Genomic DNA, 19,768 nt, shown 5'->3' with positions numbered 1-19,768 from the left:
CATCTGCGATCAGTTCAGTGCTTGTCGTTCCTGGTTTGACGTCACAAACACACCCAGCGTTCGCCCAGACACTCCTCCGTTTTTTCCGGAAACGGTAGCGTTTTTTCCCACACGCCCATAAAACGGCCTGTTTCCGCCCAGTAACACCCATTTCCTGTCAATCACATTACGATCGCCAGAACGATGAAAAAGCCGTGAGTAAAAATCCTAACTGCATAGCAAATTTACTTGGCGCAGTGCGGACATTGCGCATGCGCATTAAGCGGAAAATCGCTGCGATGCGAAGATTTTTACAGAGCGAACAACTCGGAATGACCCCCCCTGTCCCCTCAGTCCCACGAAGCAGGGAGTCTGTTGCCAGCAGTTCTCCCTGAAAATAAAAAACCTAACATAAGTCTTTTCAGAGAAACTCAGTAGAGCTCCTCAGAGTGCATCCAGTTTGCCTGGGCACATTTCTAAAACTGAGGTCTGGAGGAGGGGCATAGAGGGAGAAGCCAGTTCGCACCCACTGAAAGGTCTTAAGAGTGCCCATGTCTCCTGCGGATCCCGTCTATACCTCCATGGTCTTGATGTGGTCCCCAGCATCCTCTAGGACGTATGAGAAAGAAACATTTTTACCATGAGGATGCCGCCGCTAGCCCACTTCCGGTTCCGGCGACTTCCGTCTTTTCTAATAAAGTTTTTACCCTATAAAAGCAGCACACATAGCAAACACCACTTATTCTTGAAACAGAATCCAGCAGGATTTGAAATGCGTTGGTTTATCGTGGGAGCAGACATAGAATCGTGAAGAAGTCCCGCCACCGCCAGCGTCTGACGTCATTGGAAACCGATGTCCGAACTTCCGGTAAAACGTACACAGCGCTCGGTGCAGTAATAGTACCGCATCTGAATTAGGGTAAGCTAAGAAAAGCTCTTTGAAACAGAACTCTCACCATACGTACCTAGTGTCTGGAAGCTCCAACAGCACCCGGAAAGGGGCTGTAAACATTGACTGTTGTTTTTAAAAGTTTTTTAACCTTTTTTTCCCGCATTGCACTTATCTCAAACTATTTTCTATCTTCCCTATTTTTTCCCTATTTAAGCTATTTATTTCATTTTATATTTATTTTTACCTATCACATTTTTTATTATTAATTTTTTATTATTTTTCTCACTCCACTACACTTGTACTTACACACAGCGCTTGGTTATACAGTACCTTTTTAACTAACAAGATCCAGTGATTCACAAACTAAGCAGCTCACCACAAGTGCAGTAAACTATTAATCCTTTTTACCAGTTCTTATGGACCAATGAATCAACATTTGAAATTTGTGGTTCATCATGCAGTGTTTTTGGATGCGGTCAAGTGGGTGGAAGGATGGTTCCTTGGGTGTGGGGTTTATTTGCTTAATGGTAGACTGTAAAAGCTGCCACTTCCAAGCATGTTTAAGCCCAAAATTGAAAAGATATATGCTTTTAATAGACAAGCATGCCATGTCTTGTCATTAATAGCATTGACTGTCAAAATGTTATGCTGAAACACGATGGAGAGTGGCGGCTTGTGAAACACTTAATAAAACCCATAACACGAAGTGTTAAACAAGGAGGACGTAGCCAGATAATCTGGTGCTCTTTCGTTGGATTATAAATCGGGGCTCTCAACCAAAAGGGCTACCTCTGCGTTTTGAAGGACCAGGCAGCTATACCCTCTCGTATACACATAATAGGTCAAGGGTTCATCCTATTGCAAGATAATAACCCAAAATCTACCTCTGAGGTAAAGAACAAGGCAGAAGGCTACATATCACAGAAAGGGTGCACAGCAGTGGCGGAACTACCAGCAGTGCAGCTGCTGCAGTGCTCCGAGGCCCACATTCGTCAGCAGTATTAACAAGCTGCATTTGTAATGTGTTATAGTATGCTGCTGCCCGGTGGCCTCAGGCCATAAAGATGGAGGAAGCAGTCCACATGGAAGAAAGGGAGGGGGGCCCTTTTCCGGTCCTCAATTGTCAATCTTGTCCCTGACTATCCAGAGCAATGTCACTCAACTTGATGTAATCACATCACAACGTCACTGGAGAGAGGAGACCCGCGTGTTTGGAGAGTGTGAGCATGGAGGAGGACACAGACAGTGAAGACAGAACAAGGTAAATTACCATCCAGTAGGAGTGGAGTTTGGAGGGCTGGAGCAGAACAATGATGGAGGGAGAACATTAATGGCCGTAAATGGGGGGAGCACAGTCTTGGGACATGGGGGCACACTACTGTAAATTCATTAGTGAAACCACTTTGGGAAAACAGTTGGGAGGGGGCACATCACTAGCAATATATTATGGAGGCACATCACCAGCAGCACACTAGGGGAGCACATCACTGGCAATACAGAGGGGGATGCAGTACCGACAATACAGTGGTTGGAGCACATTACTGGCAATAGAAGAGGGGATAGCAAGTACCTTAAAAACAGATGATGTGAGGGAAAAAAGCACAAAAATGGTAATACCCAGGGGGAAGGGGATGTAGATTATTGTTTGTACAGTTATTGGTGCAAAATACAGAACATGGGGGGGGGGGGGGGGGGGGGCACACAGTACTGGACATAGTGTATAGATGGGGGTTGGAAACACGATACAGATCATAACTCAGAACATATAGACAAGAGGGGGGACTTAATGCAAAACACACTAAACATGCAGACATTAAGCAGAACATACACATATGGGTATGGGGTCAGGCAGTGATGAAGAGTGAGGGGTATGTCAATGAGTGAGGTATGGGGTCAGGCAGTGATGGTGAGTGAGGGGTATGTCGGTGAGTGAGGTATGGGTTCAGGCGGTGATGGTGAGTGAGGGGTATGTCAGTGAGTGAGGTATGGGGTCAGGCAATGATGGTGAGTGAGGGGTATGTCAGTGAATGAAGTATGGGGTCAGGCAGTGATGGTGAGTGAGGGGTATGTCGGTGAGTGAGGTATGGGGTCAGGCAGTGATGGTGAGTGAGGGGTATGTCGGTGAGTGAGGTATGGGTTCAGGCAGTGATGGTGAGTGAGGGGTATGTTGTGAGTGAGGTATGGGGCTCAGGTAGTGACGGTGAGTGAGGGGTATGTCGGTGAGTGATGTATGGGATCAGGTGATGATGGTGAGTGAGGGGTATGTCATTGAGTGAGGTATGGGTTCAGGTAGTGATGGTGAGTGAGGGGTATGTCGGTGAGTGAGGGGTATGTCGGTGAGTGAGGTATGGGTTCAGGTACAGATGTTGAGTGAGGGGTATGTCGGTGAGTGAGGTATGGGATCAGGTGATGATGGTGAGTGAGGGGTATGTCGGTGAGTGAGGTATGGGATTAGGTGATGATGGTGAGTGAGGGGTATGTCATTGAGTAAGGTATGGGTTTAGGTAGTGATGGTGAGTGAGGGGTATGTCAGTGAGTGAGGTATGGGGTCAGGCAGTGAATGGTGAGTGAGGGGTATGTCGGTGAGTGAGGTATGGGGTCAGGCAGTCATGGTGAGTGAGGGGTATGTCGGTGAGTGAGGTATGGGCTTAGGTAGTGATGGTGAGTGAGGGGTATGTTGGTGAGTGAGGTATGGGTTCAGGTAGTGATGGTGAGTGAGGGGTATGTCGGTCATTGAGATATGGGTTTAGGTAGTGATGGTGAGTGAGAGGTATTTTAGAGGGTCAGTTATGGGGTCAAGGATTTGTGGTGAGGGGAATTACAGTGGGTGTGGTATGGGTCAGTCAGTGGCATTTCAGTGCTTGGGGGATCTGTGAGTAGTAGTAAGAGGTACTACATATAGCATTGATGGATGGGTGGGTGTAGTATATGGAGTGTGTTATAAAGACAGAGGCACTGTTGCAATGAAGCCTACTGTATGTAGGGGTGGTCTTCTGTTTGCCGGCGGTCGGGCTCCCGGCGCTCAGTATACCGGCGCCGGCCGGGAGCCCGACCGCCGGCCAGCCGTAGTGATCCCGTATGTAGGATAATACATCTCTCAGGGTGCAATATGGTTACATCTACTCCGGTTTCTACTATTATCATGCTGATATAGTAACAGTAGACACCTGAGGGCCCCTCCTCCAAATATTTTGTTATTTTTTTTCTTGTGCCTTGTTTCTGTTTTGTTTTGGGTTGTTTTTTGTTGTTGTTGTTTTTTTTGTGGTTTTTTTTTTTTTTTTGGGGGGGGGGGGGACGACGACACGGCCCAAAGCATATTTTTGCACCTGGGCCCGCTGCACACTGGTTCTGCCACCGTCGCACAGTATTCAGACTTACACCCTATCCAGCTGGTTTGGGATCAACTGGACAGAAAGGTGAAAGCAAAGCTGCCTGCAAGTACATTTGTGGGACAGTGTTGGGAAGGTTCTTCAGCAGTTTACATTTTTTGGTTTATACTTTCATTTCAGAATACACTGAACTCTCATTTGTCCTCCATACAAGAACATGCCCATAGATGTAGTGATAACATTCATCAACCATGCTGCAGGATATGGGGGTATTCAAGTTTGTTAGCAAAGCAAAAAAGCAGACTAATGGGCAATACCATGCTGCACTACAGGTGGGGCAGATGTAACGTGCAGAGAGAGTTAGAATTGGGTGGGGTATGTTCAAACTGAAATCTAAATTGAAGTGTAAAATAAAACAGCCAGTATTTACCCTGCACAGAAACAATATAATCCACCCAAATCTAAATCTCTCTGCACATGTTACATCTGCCCCACCTGCAGTGCAACATGGTTTTGCCCATTTTCTTGCTTTTCTGTTTGCTAACAAACCTGAATAACCCCCTATATCTTTTAGGACAGTGAGCAGATCCAGGATAACCTAAGGCAGGGGCGGGGAACCTTTTTTTCTACCAAGCGCCATTTGGATATTTAGAAAATCCTTCGGGGGCCATACAAAAATGATCAACTAAAAAATTATTCTGCCCCCCAGTAGTTATGCCGCTTAAAGGTACTGAGTGAGCCAATAAATGGGTGTGGCCAATTAAAATGGGACGTGATACACATATGCCCCCAATAGTGCAGTGCCAGATACACAAATGCCGCCACAGTGCCAGATACACAAATGCCACCACAGTGCCAGATATACAAATGCCCCCAGTGCCAGATATACAAATGTCCCCACAGTGCCAGATATACAAATGCCCCCAGTGCCAGATATACAAATGTCCCCACAGTGCCAGATATACAAATGCCCCCAGTGCCAGATCCACACATGCCCCCACAGTGCCTGATCCACAAATTCCCCCAGTGCCAAATCCACCAATTCCTCCACAGCGCCAGATCCACAAATGCCTCCACAGTGCCAGATCCACAAATGCCCCCACAGTGCTGCTCACTGCTGCTCCGTCCGGCGGCGGCGCGTCACAGCTGTCAGGGGGTCAGGGCAGGAAGGAGAGCGCGGCTATGTTGGGCGGCGGCAGTGGATAGGATCTCAAACCAGCCGCCGGTTCGTGAGCCAATCAGAGCTTGTGGACGGGCCGCAAGCTCTGATTGCCTCACAAACAGGCGGCAGGTTTGAGATCCTACACGCCGCTGCCGCCGGACATGTAGCTGCGCTCTCCTCCCTGCCCTGACAGCTGAGAAACGCCGCCGCCGCCGGACTGAGCGGTGGCATGTCTTGCTGACACAAGCAGGTGGGCCGGAACAAATGGCTTTGCAGGCCTTATACGGCCCGCGGGCCGGAGGTTCCCCACCCCTGACCTAAGGGCTGGTTCACATCTGAATGCTTAAAAAGTGAGATAAATGTACAATAGCAAAAAGTGGTGTCATTTTCTAATGCAGCACGCCTTCTGATTCTCGTGCGCTAACAAGTACAATAAACTGGAATTGGTAAAAGAGGAAGGAAAACGCGTTAGTGGAAGCATTACTAAAACGCGTCTACAGTGTTAATCATTGATTTTCCCTGCTCATATATGTGAACACTTTCAAGGATGAGATTACTGTCCAACTCAATCACCCTGCAGACCGAGATTGCTGGCAGTGGCTGTGCTTACATCTGGACATAAGCTCACATATCTTACCATATATGCACTTGGCTACGGCTTAGATCTGTTTCCATGGTTTTAGTAATGAGATTCATCAGAAGGTTATGTCAAAGATTTATGTGTCAGGTACTGCTTTATGAATTATGTGTCAGGTACTGCTTTATGATTTATGTGTCAGGTACTGCTTTATGGCTTCCATGAGTTTATATAGAGAAATTGTATATCTCACGCACCTGTCCTCCTGTGGGGATCGCTGGGCCCGGATTCTGGAGAGGAGCTGTCACTCATGGATTGGACAGTAGATGATGCAGGTAACTGAGGCCACCCTGTTGCAGGTTTTCCTCGGAGCCCTGGGGTACTGGATGAATGGAGCTGGGCACCAGAGAGGCTCATTTCATACGTGGCATCCTGAGCCCTTTTCTTCTCTTTCTTTAACATACTGACTAAAATATCTGATGTTTATCAATGGATAATGGAAAATCTTTCCAGATAACAAAACTGAGGTAATTTATATGAACAGAAACATATTTAATGTGGACCTACCAACTAAACACAGTTGATACCACCATTATGTTGGCTGAACCAAAGTTCCTGACTCTGAAATACCTACCACCATGAGGCATGAGGTACAGAGCTGTTAACTGCTGTACATCTGTAATATGTGGTGAAGCGTACCTGAAGTCTCGCGTCTGTCCCGTTGCAGCTGGTCCGGTCGTCCAGTTCCTGCTTGTGCGAAGCCTGTTGGAATCTGCGGAGGACACCTGTATAGGACCTGGGCAGAAGGACGGAGATACCCCAGTACAGACAACACCCCCAAGTGTGTAAGGACCACTACAGTGGGATACGGTAACAAAGGTTTATTGTACCACTTACGTAACGTGAGCTACTAGTCAGTATATTTAGCACATTTTGGTAAGGCCAATTACTAAATAATACAGGTCATTTGCATAATGAAACAGGTCAGTTTTCCCATGCCTTCACTTCCCGTAGTGCCGAATCCGTCAATTGACCCATCACGATCTCTATTTTCTGTTCTTCGGTTAGCGAGTACAGGCAGAACATGGAGTACATCTTGTCTTTAAATTCTTTGAATGTACTCGAACCCGGCACTTGTTTTCCTGCAAACGTTGGTAACCATGGTGCTCCAAAATAGTATGGCATAGTCAACGGTGATGCCGCCATGGTGGTCGTGTTTCTTTGTCCGGGTGACGGTGGTAGCATCCTCCTGCCGGATGCTGATGTGGGAGTAGCGGGAACCTGTGATTCCGTCATCTTGTTCGTATCCTGTTTGCGGACGCCAAGTGTAATATGTGGTGAAGCGTACCTGAAGTCTCGCATCTGTCCCGTTGCAGCTGGTCCGGTCGTCCAGTTCATGCTTGTGCGAAGCCTGTTGGAATCTGCGGAGGACACCTGTATAGGACCTGGGCAGAAGAACGGAGATACCCCAGTACAGACAACACCCCCAAGTGTGTAAGGACCACTACAGTGGGATACGGTAACAAAGGTTTATTGTACCACTTACGTAACGTGAGCTACTAGTCAGTATATTTAGCACATTTTGGTAAGGCACATTACTAAATAATACAGGTCATTTGCATAATGAAACAGGTCATAACAACATAAGTACTTTCGAAATTCCAATACCTAAACTGGCCTTTAAGAGAAAAAAGAAGGTTCGGGAATGTTCAAACAGTATAGTAGTAGGCCACTAGGCGACACTATAGACTTTTTAAAGGGAAGTCTCTGACCTTACACAAAATCCGTAGAAGTCCACATATGGATTCGCACAGCGAAGCAACTGAAGGCAGGTATGCCTGCTCGCCGTCTGGTGGGGCTGATACGTCCGGCACACAATACACAGTTCTGACTGCCTTCCGGGGATCACTTCCCTTAACACAACCTGGCAAGAGGGAAGGGCGTATAACAACTGGGGTGCAGCGTAGTGGTACTGCTCCTTTAGGTCAGTGCGTCTCTTTGAGGCGGTGGCTTAGGTAGCAACTTAGGGGTCGCCCGGGTTGAGGCACAGTGTGGTCTTAGAGTGCGGTCGGGACTAAGGTTCCCCTATCTGTGGAGGTGCGTAGAGAGTTAGCTGGGGTTAGAGTAGAGGGGGGAAGGTGCCTCAGTTCCCCTACTAAGTGTCCCCTGGCGTAAGGAGTGTGAGGAGTACCTGTCTCCAGCCTCTGCTTCCGTGGAGTTCAGTATAGCAATGGTGGGGGCTCCGGGCGGCTCTTCCTCCTGTCGGGGCCGCAGCTCCACTCATGCGCTACACAGCGCGCACTCCCGCGTCTCCCCCCGTTGTGACTCTCAGCTCCGTAGTGGCGGCCAGCGGCAGCTTGCTCCCGGCGCCCAGCGGCAGCGCATCTTCTCCGCCCGGCGGCCGGGCGTGATGTCACTCTCTGGCGCCCTCGCTTGTGCGGCAATTCCCCGGCGGCTGACAGTAGCGGTCCCGCTGGTCTCCGTCCGCGGCTCTCTCCGCCCGGGGGTCTGAGGCGCGCGCCGCTGCTCCGTTCGTCCTCTCTCTCCCGCCGGACCTCTCTTCTTGGCGCCAGTCCCGTCTACCTTCTCCCGCTCTCTGGGCCGCCAATCCCCTTAAGCCTGCAGATTCCTCCATCCTGGGTCCTAGTGTCCTGCAGGTAATTGTCTGGACCACTTTAGCTGCCTAGCAACCGGACAGCCTATTAAACCCTGCGGGGCAGCAGCTGCAGTTGTGGTTAGGAGGGGCCAGAGGGACAGATACTGGGCATCACACATCCATGCGTCTGAATGTGCAGGGACTGAGAGGCCCACTGTCAGTGTTCGTAGCTGCTGAAATACAGGTTGGTGCGTCTTTAGACTCAACAACCAGTTGCGCCATCAGCCCCATGGCAGGAGCAGATTATCCGCCTGAATATTGTCTCCTGTGTGAGCAAATCTGCATCTCTGTATGTAACCGCCATCAGCGACACGCTTGAGAAACTCCGATGAGCCTCCCCATCCATTACCTCCAAGTCACTATCCAGGTACGACCCGTATATTTCTTCTACTGTGCGTCTAAATTTGTACTGCGACTGTGTACAAAAAAAATCTGGACACATGCGTGCACAGTAGAGAATTAGACGCACAGTAGAAAGAAATGCGTAGATACAAATATCGCTCCACAGCGTTCAACCTGTGACAGAAGAAAATACAGCTGTGACCACTTACATTTAGTCTCTCTGCGTGTTAAACAGTCTTTTTAGTCACGCCATGCTGTGGCGTGATTTGGTAGCGCCAAGGGTCTTTTCGTGTGACTTTTTTTATTAAAATGTGTCTTATTCGCAAAATAAGGCAAATGCTTTTGCTGCTTAAAATGATATGTGACATGCCTATAATCTGTCTGCGACCGCCGCTGTACCTGCATACGAAATGCTACTCTACAGTGTTTTCAGAGAGAGCACTGAAATGTACCATTTCGTATGCAGACACAATCACGGTTGCACAGAGAATATAGGCATGCCGCATATCATTTTAATCAGAGGAGTCTGCTTGTGCGTCCTATTCACACAGTGCTGTGAATAAGATGCATTTTCGGCAAACAAAGACGTACAACGCTGATGGAGTTGCATGGGACCTGTCAGCTCACTCAAGCCAGGCATCTCTCACTGCGTGGCGTATTGCGGCAAGATGTATGAGGACGCATCTGTACATTTAATCTATCACAAATTCATTGGATTAATGACACTGGGGGTACGCAGCTAGTCCGGAAAGCTTCCGTTGTTTCATATCAACCTACATCAGGCTGTTAAAATAAAACTCATTGACGGATATATGAATGGTGTAATGGTTAGCATTACTGCCCCACAGCACTGAGGTCATAGGTTCGATTCCCACCAAGGCGCTAACTGTGTGGAGTTTGTATATTCTCCCCGTACTTGTGTGGGTTCCCTGCCATAATCCAAAAATATACTGGTAGGTTAACTGACTCTCGACAACAAAATTAACCCGTGTGTGTACATGAGCCAAGTGGTTCTTAAATGCTGTCAAATTCTATGTTTGACGGCAGATTCTATGTTTCTTTGCATGCGGGGGAAACTTTATATCCTACCCAAAAATCAGTGAGAGGGGGCTCACCACAAAAAAAAGAGCATATTCTCTGGATGCAGCCATTAAATATGCCTTTAATTTAGTATAGAATGATATTCTAGCTACTAATTGTATTGCCTGTTGCTAAATATAATCTGTGATGTCTAGGGAACCAGTAACTGGATGGGTTCCCCTGAAATTATAGCTACTCGCATTTGTTTATATGTAACAGGATCTGATCTACTGTTTTCATGAAGCATTTAGTCACTATGACATCACCAGCAATGACAGATTAGTCATTAGTAAGGCCCCGCTGCTGTGTCTACAGACTCTCTGCCGCTCTGATGGTTTTACTGGAAGACACTGAAGAACACTTAACAATAAAAGCCCTTTGGGGAATGGAACGGCTACCGTACATTACTGCTATCCGCAGAGAATGGTGCGGCCAGACCTGGACTTCAACCAGGAGAATTGTGACTGGACAACGACGTGGTAACCGTGTGTCGCCAATCCACTGATAATTACTCCGGTTGGGTTTCTGCTTGGTTTAGGTCAAGTCTTAATACCTATATACCAGTCTCCCAAAATAATTAATTGCCATCTATCAGAGAATCTTCAATTTCTATCTCCAGGACAGGCACCACTGTACACATGCCCACTTAGTACATACCTGCCTCTAGGTACTCGGAATTGGTCCTGGTAAATCAATCTGCTCCTATATTTTTAGAAAACACCTGGACATCAACATGGTGTGAAGAGCAAAGTGGGACTTCAAGGTCATTCTTCACTTAAAACACTGCTCATTTAGCCTCTTATGGGCGGGATGTATTAAAATACATCGCCGCCCCTCACCGTCCACCACAGTACTAACATGTACTAACATACAGTATGCAATTAACATGGCAAAGCGATGACAGAGACCCCCGCGATAGCTGTGAGAAGGTGTCCGGGGGATCTCCGTCAACTCCCAGCCCCGGGAGGTGATATCAGCAGTCAGTCCTGGAATCCTTCTCCCTGCAGCCAGAAGGACCCCCGGCTGTGCTGCTGGGGAAGGGGAAGTTTGGGTTCCGCGACCACGGGCTGCCTGCACACAGGTATGCCGGGGGGAGGGTGGGCGGAGTGGCGCGGAGGTGGCGGGACGCGGTAAGAAGCCCATAGGCTTCTATAGGGTATCGCCATAAAAAGTTGACTATACCCTCTGCATCGTTAAGCGGGAGTCCGAGGGTTAGTACATTTGAAAATGCGGTAAAACCCCCGAAAACGGGGGTTTTACAGCATTTGTCTTTAGTAAATGTGTTACATTAATTGATAGAGTAAGGGGATAGGAGGACTGACTACATGTGTCACTTCTGGGTGTTTAAATAAGATTTTACTTACCGATAAATCTATTTCTCGGAGTCCGTAGTGGATGCTGGGGTTCCTGAAAGGACCATGGGGAATAGCGGCTCCGCAGGAGACAGGGCACAAAAAGTAAAGCTTTTTCCGATCAGGTGGTGTGCACTGGCTCCTCCCCCTATGACCCTCCTCCAGACTCCAGTTAGGTACTGTGCCCGGACGAGCGTACACAATAAGGGAGGATTTTGAATCCCGGGTAAGACTCATACCAGCCACACCAATCACACCGTATAACTTGTGATCTGAACCCAGTTAACAGTATGATAACAGCGGAGCCTCTGAAAGATGGCTTCCTTCAACAATAACCCGAATTAGTTAACAATAACTATGTACAATTTATGCAGATAATCCGCACTTGGGATGGGCGCCCAGCATCCACTACGGACTCCGAGAAATAGATTTATCGGTAAGTAAAATCTTATTTTCTCTATCGTCCTAGTGGATGCTGGGGTTCCTGAAAGGACCATGGGGATTATACCAAAGCTCCCAAACGGGCGGGAGAGTGCGGATGACTCTGCAGCACCGAATGAGAGAACTCCAGGTCCTCCTTAGCCAGAGTATCAAATTTGTAAAATTTTACAAACGTGTTCTCCCCTGACCACGTAGCTGCTCGGCAAAGTTGTAATGCCGAGACCCCTCGGGCAGCCGCCCAAGATGAGCCCACCTTCCTTGTGGAGTGGGCCTTTACAGATTTAGGCTGTGGCAGGCCTGCCACAGAATGTGCAAGTTGGATTGTGCTACAGATCCAACGAGCAATCGTCTGCTTAGACGCCGGAGCACCCATCTTGTTGGGTGCATACAATATAAACAACGAGTCAGATTTTCTGACTCCAGCTGTCCTTGCAATATATATTTTTAATGCTCTGACAACGTCCAGTAACTTGGAGTCCTCCAAGTCACTTGTAGCCGCAGGCACTACAATAGGCTGGTTCAGATGAAATGCTGACACCACCTTAGGGAGAAAATGCGGACGAGTCCGCAGTTCTGCCCTGTCCGAATGGAAAATCAGATATGGGCTTTTGTAAGATAAAGCTGCCAATTCTGACACTCTCCTGGCAGAAGCCAGGGCTAGAAGCATGGTCACTTTCCATGTGAGATATTTCAAATCCACCTTTTTTAGTGGTTCAAACCAATGAGATTTTAGGAAATCCAAAACCACATTGAGATCCCACGGTGCCACTGGAGGCACCACAGGAGGCTGTATATGCAGCACTCCCTTAACAAAGGTCTGAACTTCAGGGACTGAAGCCAATTCTTTTTGAAAGAAAATCGACAGGGCCGAAATTTGAACCTTAATAGATCCCAATTTGAGACCCATTGACAATCCTGATTGCAGGAAATGTAGGAATCGACCCAGTTGAAATTCCTCCGTCGGAGCACTCCGATCTTCGCACCACGCAACATATTTTCGCCAAATTCGGTGATAATGTTGCACGGTTACTTCCTTCCTTGCTTTAATCAAAGTAGGAATGACTTCTTCCGGCATGCCTTTTTCCTTTAGGATCCGGCGTTCAACCGCCATGCCGTCAAACGCAGCCGCGGTAAGTCTTGAAACAGACAGGGACCCTGCTGAAGCAAGTCCCTCCTTAGAGGTAGAGGCCACGGATCTTCCGTGATCATCTCTTGAAGTTCCGGGTACCAAGTCCTTCTTGGCCAATCCGGAACCACTAGTATCGTTCTTACGCCTCTTTGCCGTATAATTCTCAATACTTTTGGTATGAGAGGCAGAGGAGGAAACACATACACCGACTGGTACACCCAAGGCGTTACCAGCGCGTCCACAGCTATTGCCTGCGGATCTCTTGACCTGGCGCAATACCTGTCCAGTTTTTTGTTGAGGCGAGACGCCATCATGTCCACCATTGGTCTTTCCCAACGGGTTACCAGCATGTGGAAGACTTCTGGATGAAGTCCCCACTCTCCCGGGTGAAGATCGTGTCTGCTGAGGAAGTCTGCTTCCCAGTTGTCCACTCCCGGGATGAACACTGCTGACAGTGCTATCACATGATTCTCTGCCCAGCGAAGAATCCTTGCAGCTTCTGCCATTGCACTCCTGCTTCTTGTGCCGCCCTGTCTGTTCACATGGGCGACTGCCGTGATGTTGTCCGACTGGATCAACACCGGTTTTCCCTGAAGCAGAGGTTCTGCCTGGCTTAGAGCATTGTATATTGCTCTTAGTTCCAGAATGTTTATGTGAAGAGACGTTTCCAGGCTCGTCCATACTCCCTGGAAGTTTCTTCCTTGTGTGACTGCTCCCCAGCCTCTCAGGCTGGCGTCCGTGGTCACCAGGATCCAATCCTGTATGCCGAATCTGCGGCCCTCCAATAGATGAGCACTCTGCAACCACCACAGAAGAGACACCCTTGTCCTTGGAGACAGGGTTATCTGCAGGTGCATCTGAAGATGCGACCCTGACCATTTGTTCAACAGATCCCTTTGGAAAATTCTTGCGTGGAATCTGCCGAATGGAATTGCTTCGTAAGAAGCCACCATTTTTCCCAGGACTCTTGTGCATTGATGTACAGACACCTTTCCTGGTTTTAGGAGGTTCCTGACAAGCTCGGATAACTCCTTGGCTTTTTCCTCCGGGAGAAAAACCTTTTTCTGAACCGTGTCCAGAATCATCCCTAGGAACAGCAGACGAGTTGTCGGCATTAACTGGGATTTTGGAATATTCAGAATCCACCCGTGCTGTTTTAGCACTTCTTGAGACAGTGCTAATCCCATCTCTAGCTGTTCTCTGGACCTCGCCCTTATTAGGAGATCGTCCAAGTATGGGATAATTAATACGCCTTTTCTTCGAAGAAGAATCATCATCTCGGCCATTACCTTTGTAAAGATCCGAGGTGCCGTGGACAATCCGAACGGCAGCGTCTGAAACTGATAGTGACAGTTTTGTACAACGAACCTGAGGTACCCCTGGTGTGAGGGGTAAATTGGAACGTGGAGATACGCATCCTTGATGTCCAAGGATACCATAAAGTCCCCCTCTTCCAGGTTCGCTATCACTGCTCTGAGTGACTCCATTTTGAACTTGAACTTCTTTATGTACAGGTTCAAGGACTTCAGATTTAGAATAGGCCTTACCGAGCCATCCGGCTTCGGTACCACAAAAAGAGTGGAATAATACCCCTTCCCTTGTTGCAGAAGAGGTACCTTGACTATCACCTGCTGAGAGTACAGCTTGTGAATGGCTTCCAAAACCGTCTCCCTTTCGGAGGGGGACGTTGGTAAAGCAGACTTCAGGAAACGGCGAGGTGGATCTGTCTCTAATTCCAACCTGTATCCCTGAGATATTATCTGCAGGATCCAGGGATCTACTTGCGAGTGAGCCCACTGCGCGCTGTAATTTTTGAGACGACCCCCCACCGTCCCCGAGTCCGCTTGAGAAGCCCCAGCGTCATGCTGAGGCTTTTGTAGAAGCCGGGGAGGGCTTCTGATCCTGGGAAGGAGCTGCGTGTTGCTGTCTCTTCCCTCGACCTTTGCCTCGTGGCAGATATGAATAGCCCTTTGCTCTCTTATTTTTAAAGGAACGAAAGGGCTGCGGTTGAAAAGTCGGTGCCTTTTTCTGTTGGGGAGTGACTTGAGGTAGAAAGGTGGATTTCCCGGCTGTAGCCGTGGCCACCAAATCTGATAGACCGACTCCAAATAACTCCTCCCCTTTATACGGCAAAACTTCCATATGCCGTTTTGAATCCGCATCGCCTGTCCACTGTCGCGTCCATAAAGCTCTTCTGGCCGAAATGGACATAGCACTTACCCGTGATGCCAGTGTGCATATATCCCTCTGTGCATCACGCATATAAAGAAATGCATCCTTTATTTGTTCTAACGACAGTAAAATATTGTCCCTGTCCAGGGTATCAATATTTTCAATCAGGGATTCTGACCAAACTACCCCCGCACTGCCCATCCAGGCAGTCGCTACAGCTGGTCGTAGTATAACACCTGCATGAGTGTATATACTTTTTTGGATATTTTCCATCCTCCTATCTGATGGATCTTTAAGTGCGGCCGTCTCAGGAGAGGGTAACGCCACTTGTTTAGATAAGCGTGTTAGCGCCTTGTCCACCCTAGGAGGTGTTTCCCAGCGCTCCCTAACCTCTGGCGGGAAAGGGTATAATGCCAATAATTTCTTTGAAATTATCAGCTTTTTATCAGGGGCAACCCACGCTTCATTATACACGTCATTTAGTTCTTCTGATTCAGGAAAAACTATAGGTAGTTTTTTCATACCCCATATAATACCCTGTTTAGTGGTACCTGTAGTATCAGCTAAATGTAACGCCTCCTTCATTGCCAAAATCATATAACGTGTGGCCCTACTGGAAAATACGGTTGATTCGTCACCGTCACCACTGGAGTCATCGCCTGTGTCTGGGTCTGTGTCGACCGACTGAGGCAAAGGGCGTTTCACAGCCCCTGACGGTGTTTGAGTCGCCTGGACAGGCACTAATTGATTGTCCGGCCGTCTCATGTCGTCAAACGACTGCTTTAGCGTGTTGACACTATCCCGTAGTTCCATAAATAAAGGCATCCATTCTGGTGTCGACTCCCTAGGGGGTGACATCCTCATATTTGGCAATTGCTCCGCCTCCACACCAATATCGTCCTCATACATGTCGACACACACGTACCGACACACAGCAGACACACAGGGAATGCTCCTAACGAAGACAGGACCCACTAGCCCTTTGGGGAGACAGAGGGAGAGTTTGCCAGCACACACCAAAAGCGCTATATATATATCAGGGATAGCCTTATAATAAGTGCTCCCTTATAGCTGCTTTGTTATATCAAAATATCGCCATAAATGTGCCCCCCCCTCTCTGTTTTACCCTGTTTCTGTAGTGCAGTGCAGGGGAGAGACTTGGGAGCCGTCCTGACCAGCGGAGCTGTGAGAGGAAATGGCGCCGTGTGCTGAGGAGATAGGCCCCGCCCCTTTTCCGGCGGGCTCGTCTCCCGCTATTTAGAAAAATTAGGCAGGGGTTAAATATCTCCATATAGCCTCTAGGGCTATATGTGAGGTATTTTTAGCCTTTATAGGTACTCATTTGCCTCCCAGGGCGCCCCCCTCCCAGCGCCCTGCACCCTCAGTGACTGCCGTGTGAAGTGTGCTGAGAGGAAAATGGCGCACAGCTGCAGTGCTGTGCGCTACCTTTAGAAGACTGCAGGAGTCTTCAGCCGCCGATTCTGGACCTCTTCTGATTTCAGCATCTGCAAGGGGGCCGGCGGCGTGGCTCCGGTGACCATCCAGGCTGTACCTGTGATCGTCCCTCTGGAGCTTGATGTCCAGTAGCCAAGAAACCAATCCATCCTGCACGCAGGTGAGTTGACTCCTTCTCCCCTCAGTCCCTCGCTGCAGTGATCCTGTTGCCAGCAGGAATCACTGTAAAATAAAAAACCTAGCTAAACTTTCTCTAAGCAGCTCTTTAGGAGAGCCACCTAGATTGCACCCTTCTCGGCCGGGCACAAAAATCTAACTGGAGTCTGGAGGAGGGTCATAGGGGGAGGAGCCAGTGCACACCACCTGATCGGAAAAAGCTTTACTTTTTGTGCCCTGTCTCCTGCGGAGCCGCTATTCCCCATGGTCCTTTCAGGAACCCCAGCATCCACTAGGACGATAGAGAAAATGTCTTTACTACATGGCGTGAAGAGCACCTAGAACTCGTCCCACAAAGCCATGCATGTGCTGGTAGAAAGCCAACAGTTGCCTTTTGCAGGAGGCACCGGAGTCATAGAACAGCATTTGCACCACAGGTTTATATGGGGGGCCTTGGACTGCACACCCTATAATGAGAGGTGCTACCATGCTGAGACTTGTAGTTCCACAGATTAGCCGTGTTTAGTATTTAGTTAACTCTTCTGCCTGCCTGTAAGTAACCCTTTCTGCCTCCAATGTGAGCGAAGCGTACAGGAGTTCCATCAAGCACTACAGGGAAAGGCCGCACAGCAGAGGGCCACCTTCCACATCCCCGCCACCCATGAGCACCATATAACATAACGCTCACAGTGGCTATGAAACAGCTGAGTTCAGATGAGCGAGATCTTTATATTTGGCATTGATGAACACTTCTACCACAGTTTCATGGACATGGTGAGACTGTGGTTTGAAAAAGCTTTTACAGAGCTAAACAAAATATTCCCACCCCCCAACGTTCCAGTAAGTGTTGCCCTGCTTTGCCAGCGACAGCGGTGTGAAACCCGAAGTGTAATAAACTATCTGTGAGCGCCACAAATCTACAAGACAAACAGAGCTGCTTATACGAGATGTTCAGCATTATTGTTACAGAGTTCGGTAGAATTCCAAAGCCTTACGTTCTAACCGGGGGTGTTTTATCAGAGGAGGGGGCTCATGAGCAATTTTTGTGTGCACCCCCTTCTTGCACCAGCATTTGAACAGCGTCTGTTGTGCATGCACATATATCTGCGCCAATGCCATTTTCCCAGTGATGTCTTCAGTGGCAGATGCAAGATATGTATAGTTGATGGGTGCAGGGTGTGCGGTGTTGGCCTGACTCAGGGGCCCGTGTGCACCACGCATTTTACACCCATTATAGTTATGCTAGTGGCCCTAATGACGTTCTAAAGTACTAAATAACAATTACACCTGTACATAAGTGTTATAGCGTTTGGACCTAGCTAAATACACAGACATATATATTGTGATGAGAGGGTTTGTGTCTCACCACATTCTGGTGGGATCAGCTCCCTCCAGGGGAGAAGAAAACAAGGCCTGCACATTCTGCACCTGCCGTGGATGTTTATTATTCCAGGCTTTCTAAATTGCACAGCTGTAGCTGGAGAAAAAGAGATCCAGGTTTTCCAGCTCACCCAGAGACAGCAGGAAGTCAGGTACAGGGAAGGTGTTTAAAAATCCCTACGACCCACAATTCATTGCGCTGATGCCTGTTAGTTGGCCAGTGAGCAGGGCTGAGTGTATAGTGTCAGGGACTGTGGACATTGGCCGTGCCAGGAGAGCATGGCATGTGTAGCTTCAAGCCAGTGCAGCAGAATGACTTGTGAGCACGGGAAGTGCTAGGACCTTTTATGTTTGTCTGTTTATTTTCTCTATGTACCTGTGTGACCAGGCCCAAGCCTGAGTATGCTGTGCTACAGTGTCTAATGCCAGTAAAGACACTGTGGTTGTAACCAGATAACCTGCCTGCGAGTCCTTATTTACAATACCTGTGTTACAATATATATCCAACTCGAGAATCCGGCACTGCAAGGGTAAATAGGATTGTAGGTGCTCCGGTGCCCTCTTACAGGGGACAGCGCCCCCACACATGTAGCAACGAAAAAATGAAACGACACTCGGAGTCTCCATAAAGTGCAAAGACTCCGAGTGCCGCTTCATTTTCGTTGATATATATATAGTCCATTTTATATATATATATATATATATGGCTTGTTATGATGGAAAGCTTGATAAAGGTCCTGAGGGACCGAAACGTCGCTGACTTCTTTGCTATGCAATATTGAAAAGCCATGCATGAACTGTATTTGTGAGTATTGGATTAAACTACCTTGAAGCTTATCTAACTTTGGAGAGTGCCTATCTTTGGACTTTATATATTGATCAGAGATTGCCCATGGTTTGGGAAATATCTGTATAGTGCACCACGCAGATGAATGTGAATACGTGAGTGCCGGACTCTTTTCTATTATATATATATATTTTCTAGATGGCTCAAGGATACTGATTTCATTGTCTCTTTGCTGCAGCAGATCTCGGAGCTTCTTTATCTCCTCTGGACGAGCAGCAGAAGTCTCAGGTCTTCCTGTGGACATCTCAGGAGAGGACATCCTGCTGCCAGCTGTCTTCTTGTCATGGAGAAGTCTCTGTAAGACAGAAAAGATACAGACTCCTAAAAAAAACACCACTTTCCAGAATCTACAAACGTCCCGCAGCAGCACTGTGCCAAAGAACATCTGATTGACAGTAAATTATTGATCGATTCTGCTTTTTCGGCAGTCTAATTGTCCTATGACCAAGCCACACACTCTCTGCTTATCCCATCATCATTACTGTGCTTCCTTGTCAGCTGAGCTGTAGAACCGATGTGTCTTCCAAGTATATGTATTAAGAGAAAGTGATATGGGAGCTTGTGCCAGTGTTATTTCCAGGCGGACCATCTAGCAGTCATTAGGCGTTTGTGTACCTCTGCCCGGTAGGTGATGAATCACTCAGCGCTGTCCAAAGCTTTGCCACAGTCTACCCTTCATACGCGACTGCTCAGATTGAAGAAGACAGCGCTGGGAAAGGAGTCTCTGATCACATTTCTCTACAATTATCTTTCAGAATTGCACTACACAAGCAGAACAGGGAAACACTTTGGTCTGCGTGAGAAATAAATCACGAGGAG

The 19,768-nt window shown here is 48.1% G+C and overlaps 1 protein-coding gene across 4 annotated transcripts in view; it reads right to left on the bottom strand.

Annotated features, from left to right (window-relative positions):
• KIF6 (kinesin family member 6) overlaps window positions 1–19,768 on the bottom strand; it is an 873,149-nt gene that overhangs the window by 519,004 nt on the left and 334,377 nt on the right. For all 4 annotated transcript variants that reach the window (XM_063918838.1, XM_063918839.1, XM_063918840.1 and 1 more), the window contains exons 12-13: window positions 19,103–19,244; window positions 6,197–6,415 (exon numbers count right to left, since the gene is read on the bottom strand). In XM_063918838.1, coding sequence (XP_063774908.1) covers window positions 6,197–6,415; window positions 19,103–19,244 — 361 coding nt within the window. The remainder of the gene's footprint in view (window positions 1–6,196; window positions 6,416–19,102; window positions 19,245–19,768) is intronic.

This window comes from Pseudophryne corroboree, chromosome 4 (genome assembly GCF_028390025.1).
Source record: "Pseudophryne corroboree isolate aPseCor3 chromosome 4, aPseCor3.hap2, whole genome shotgun sequence".
Taxonomy (NCBI): domain Eukaryota; kingdom Metazoa; phylum Chordata; class Amphibia; order Anura; family Myobatrachidae; genus Pseudophryne; species Pseudophryne corroboree.
This window is presented reverse-complemented; position numbering and strand designations above follow the sequence as displayed.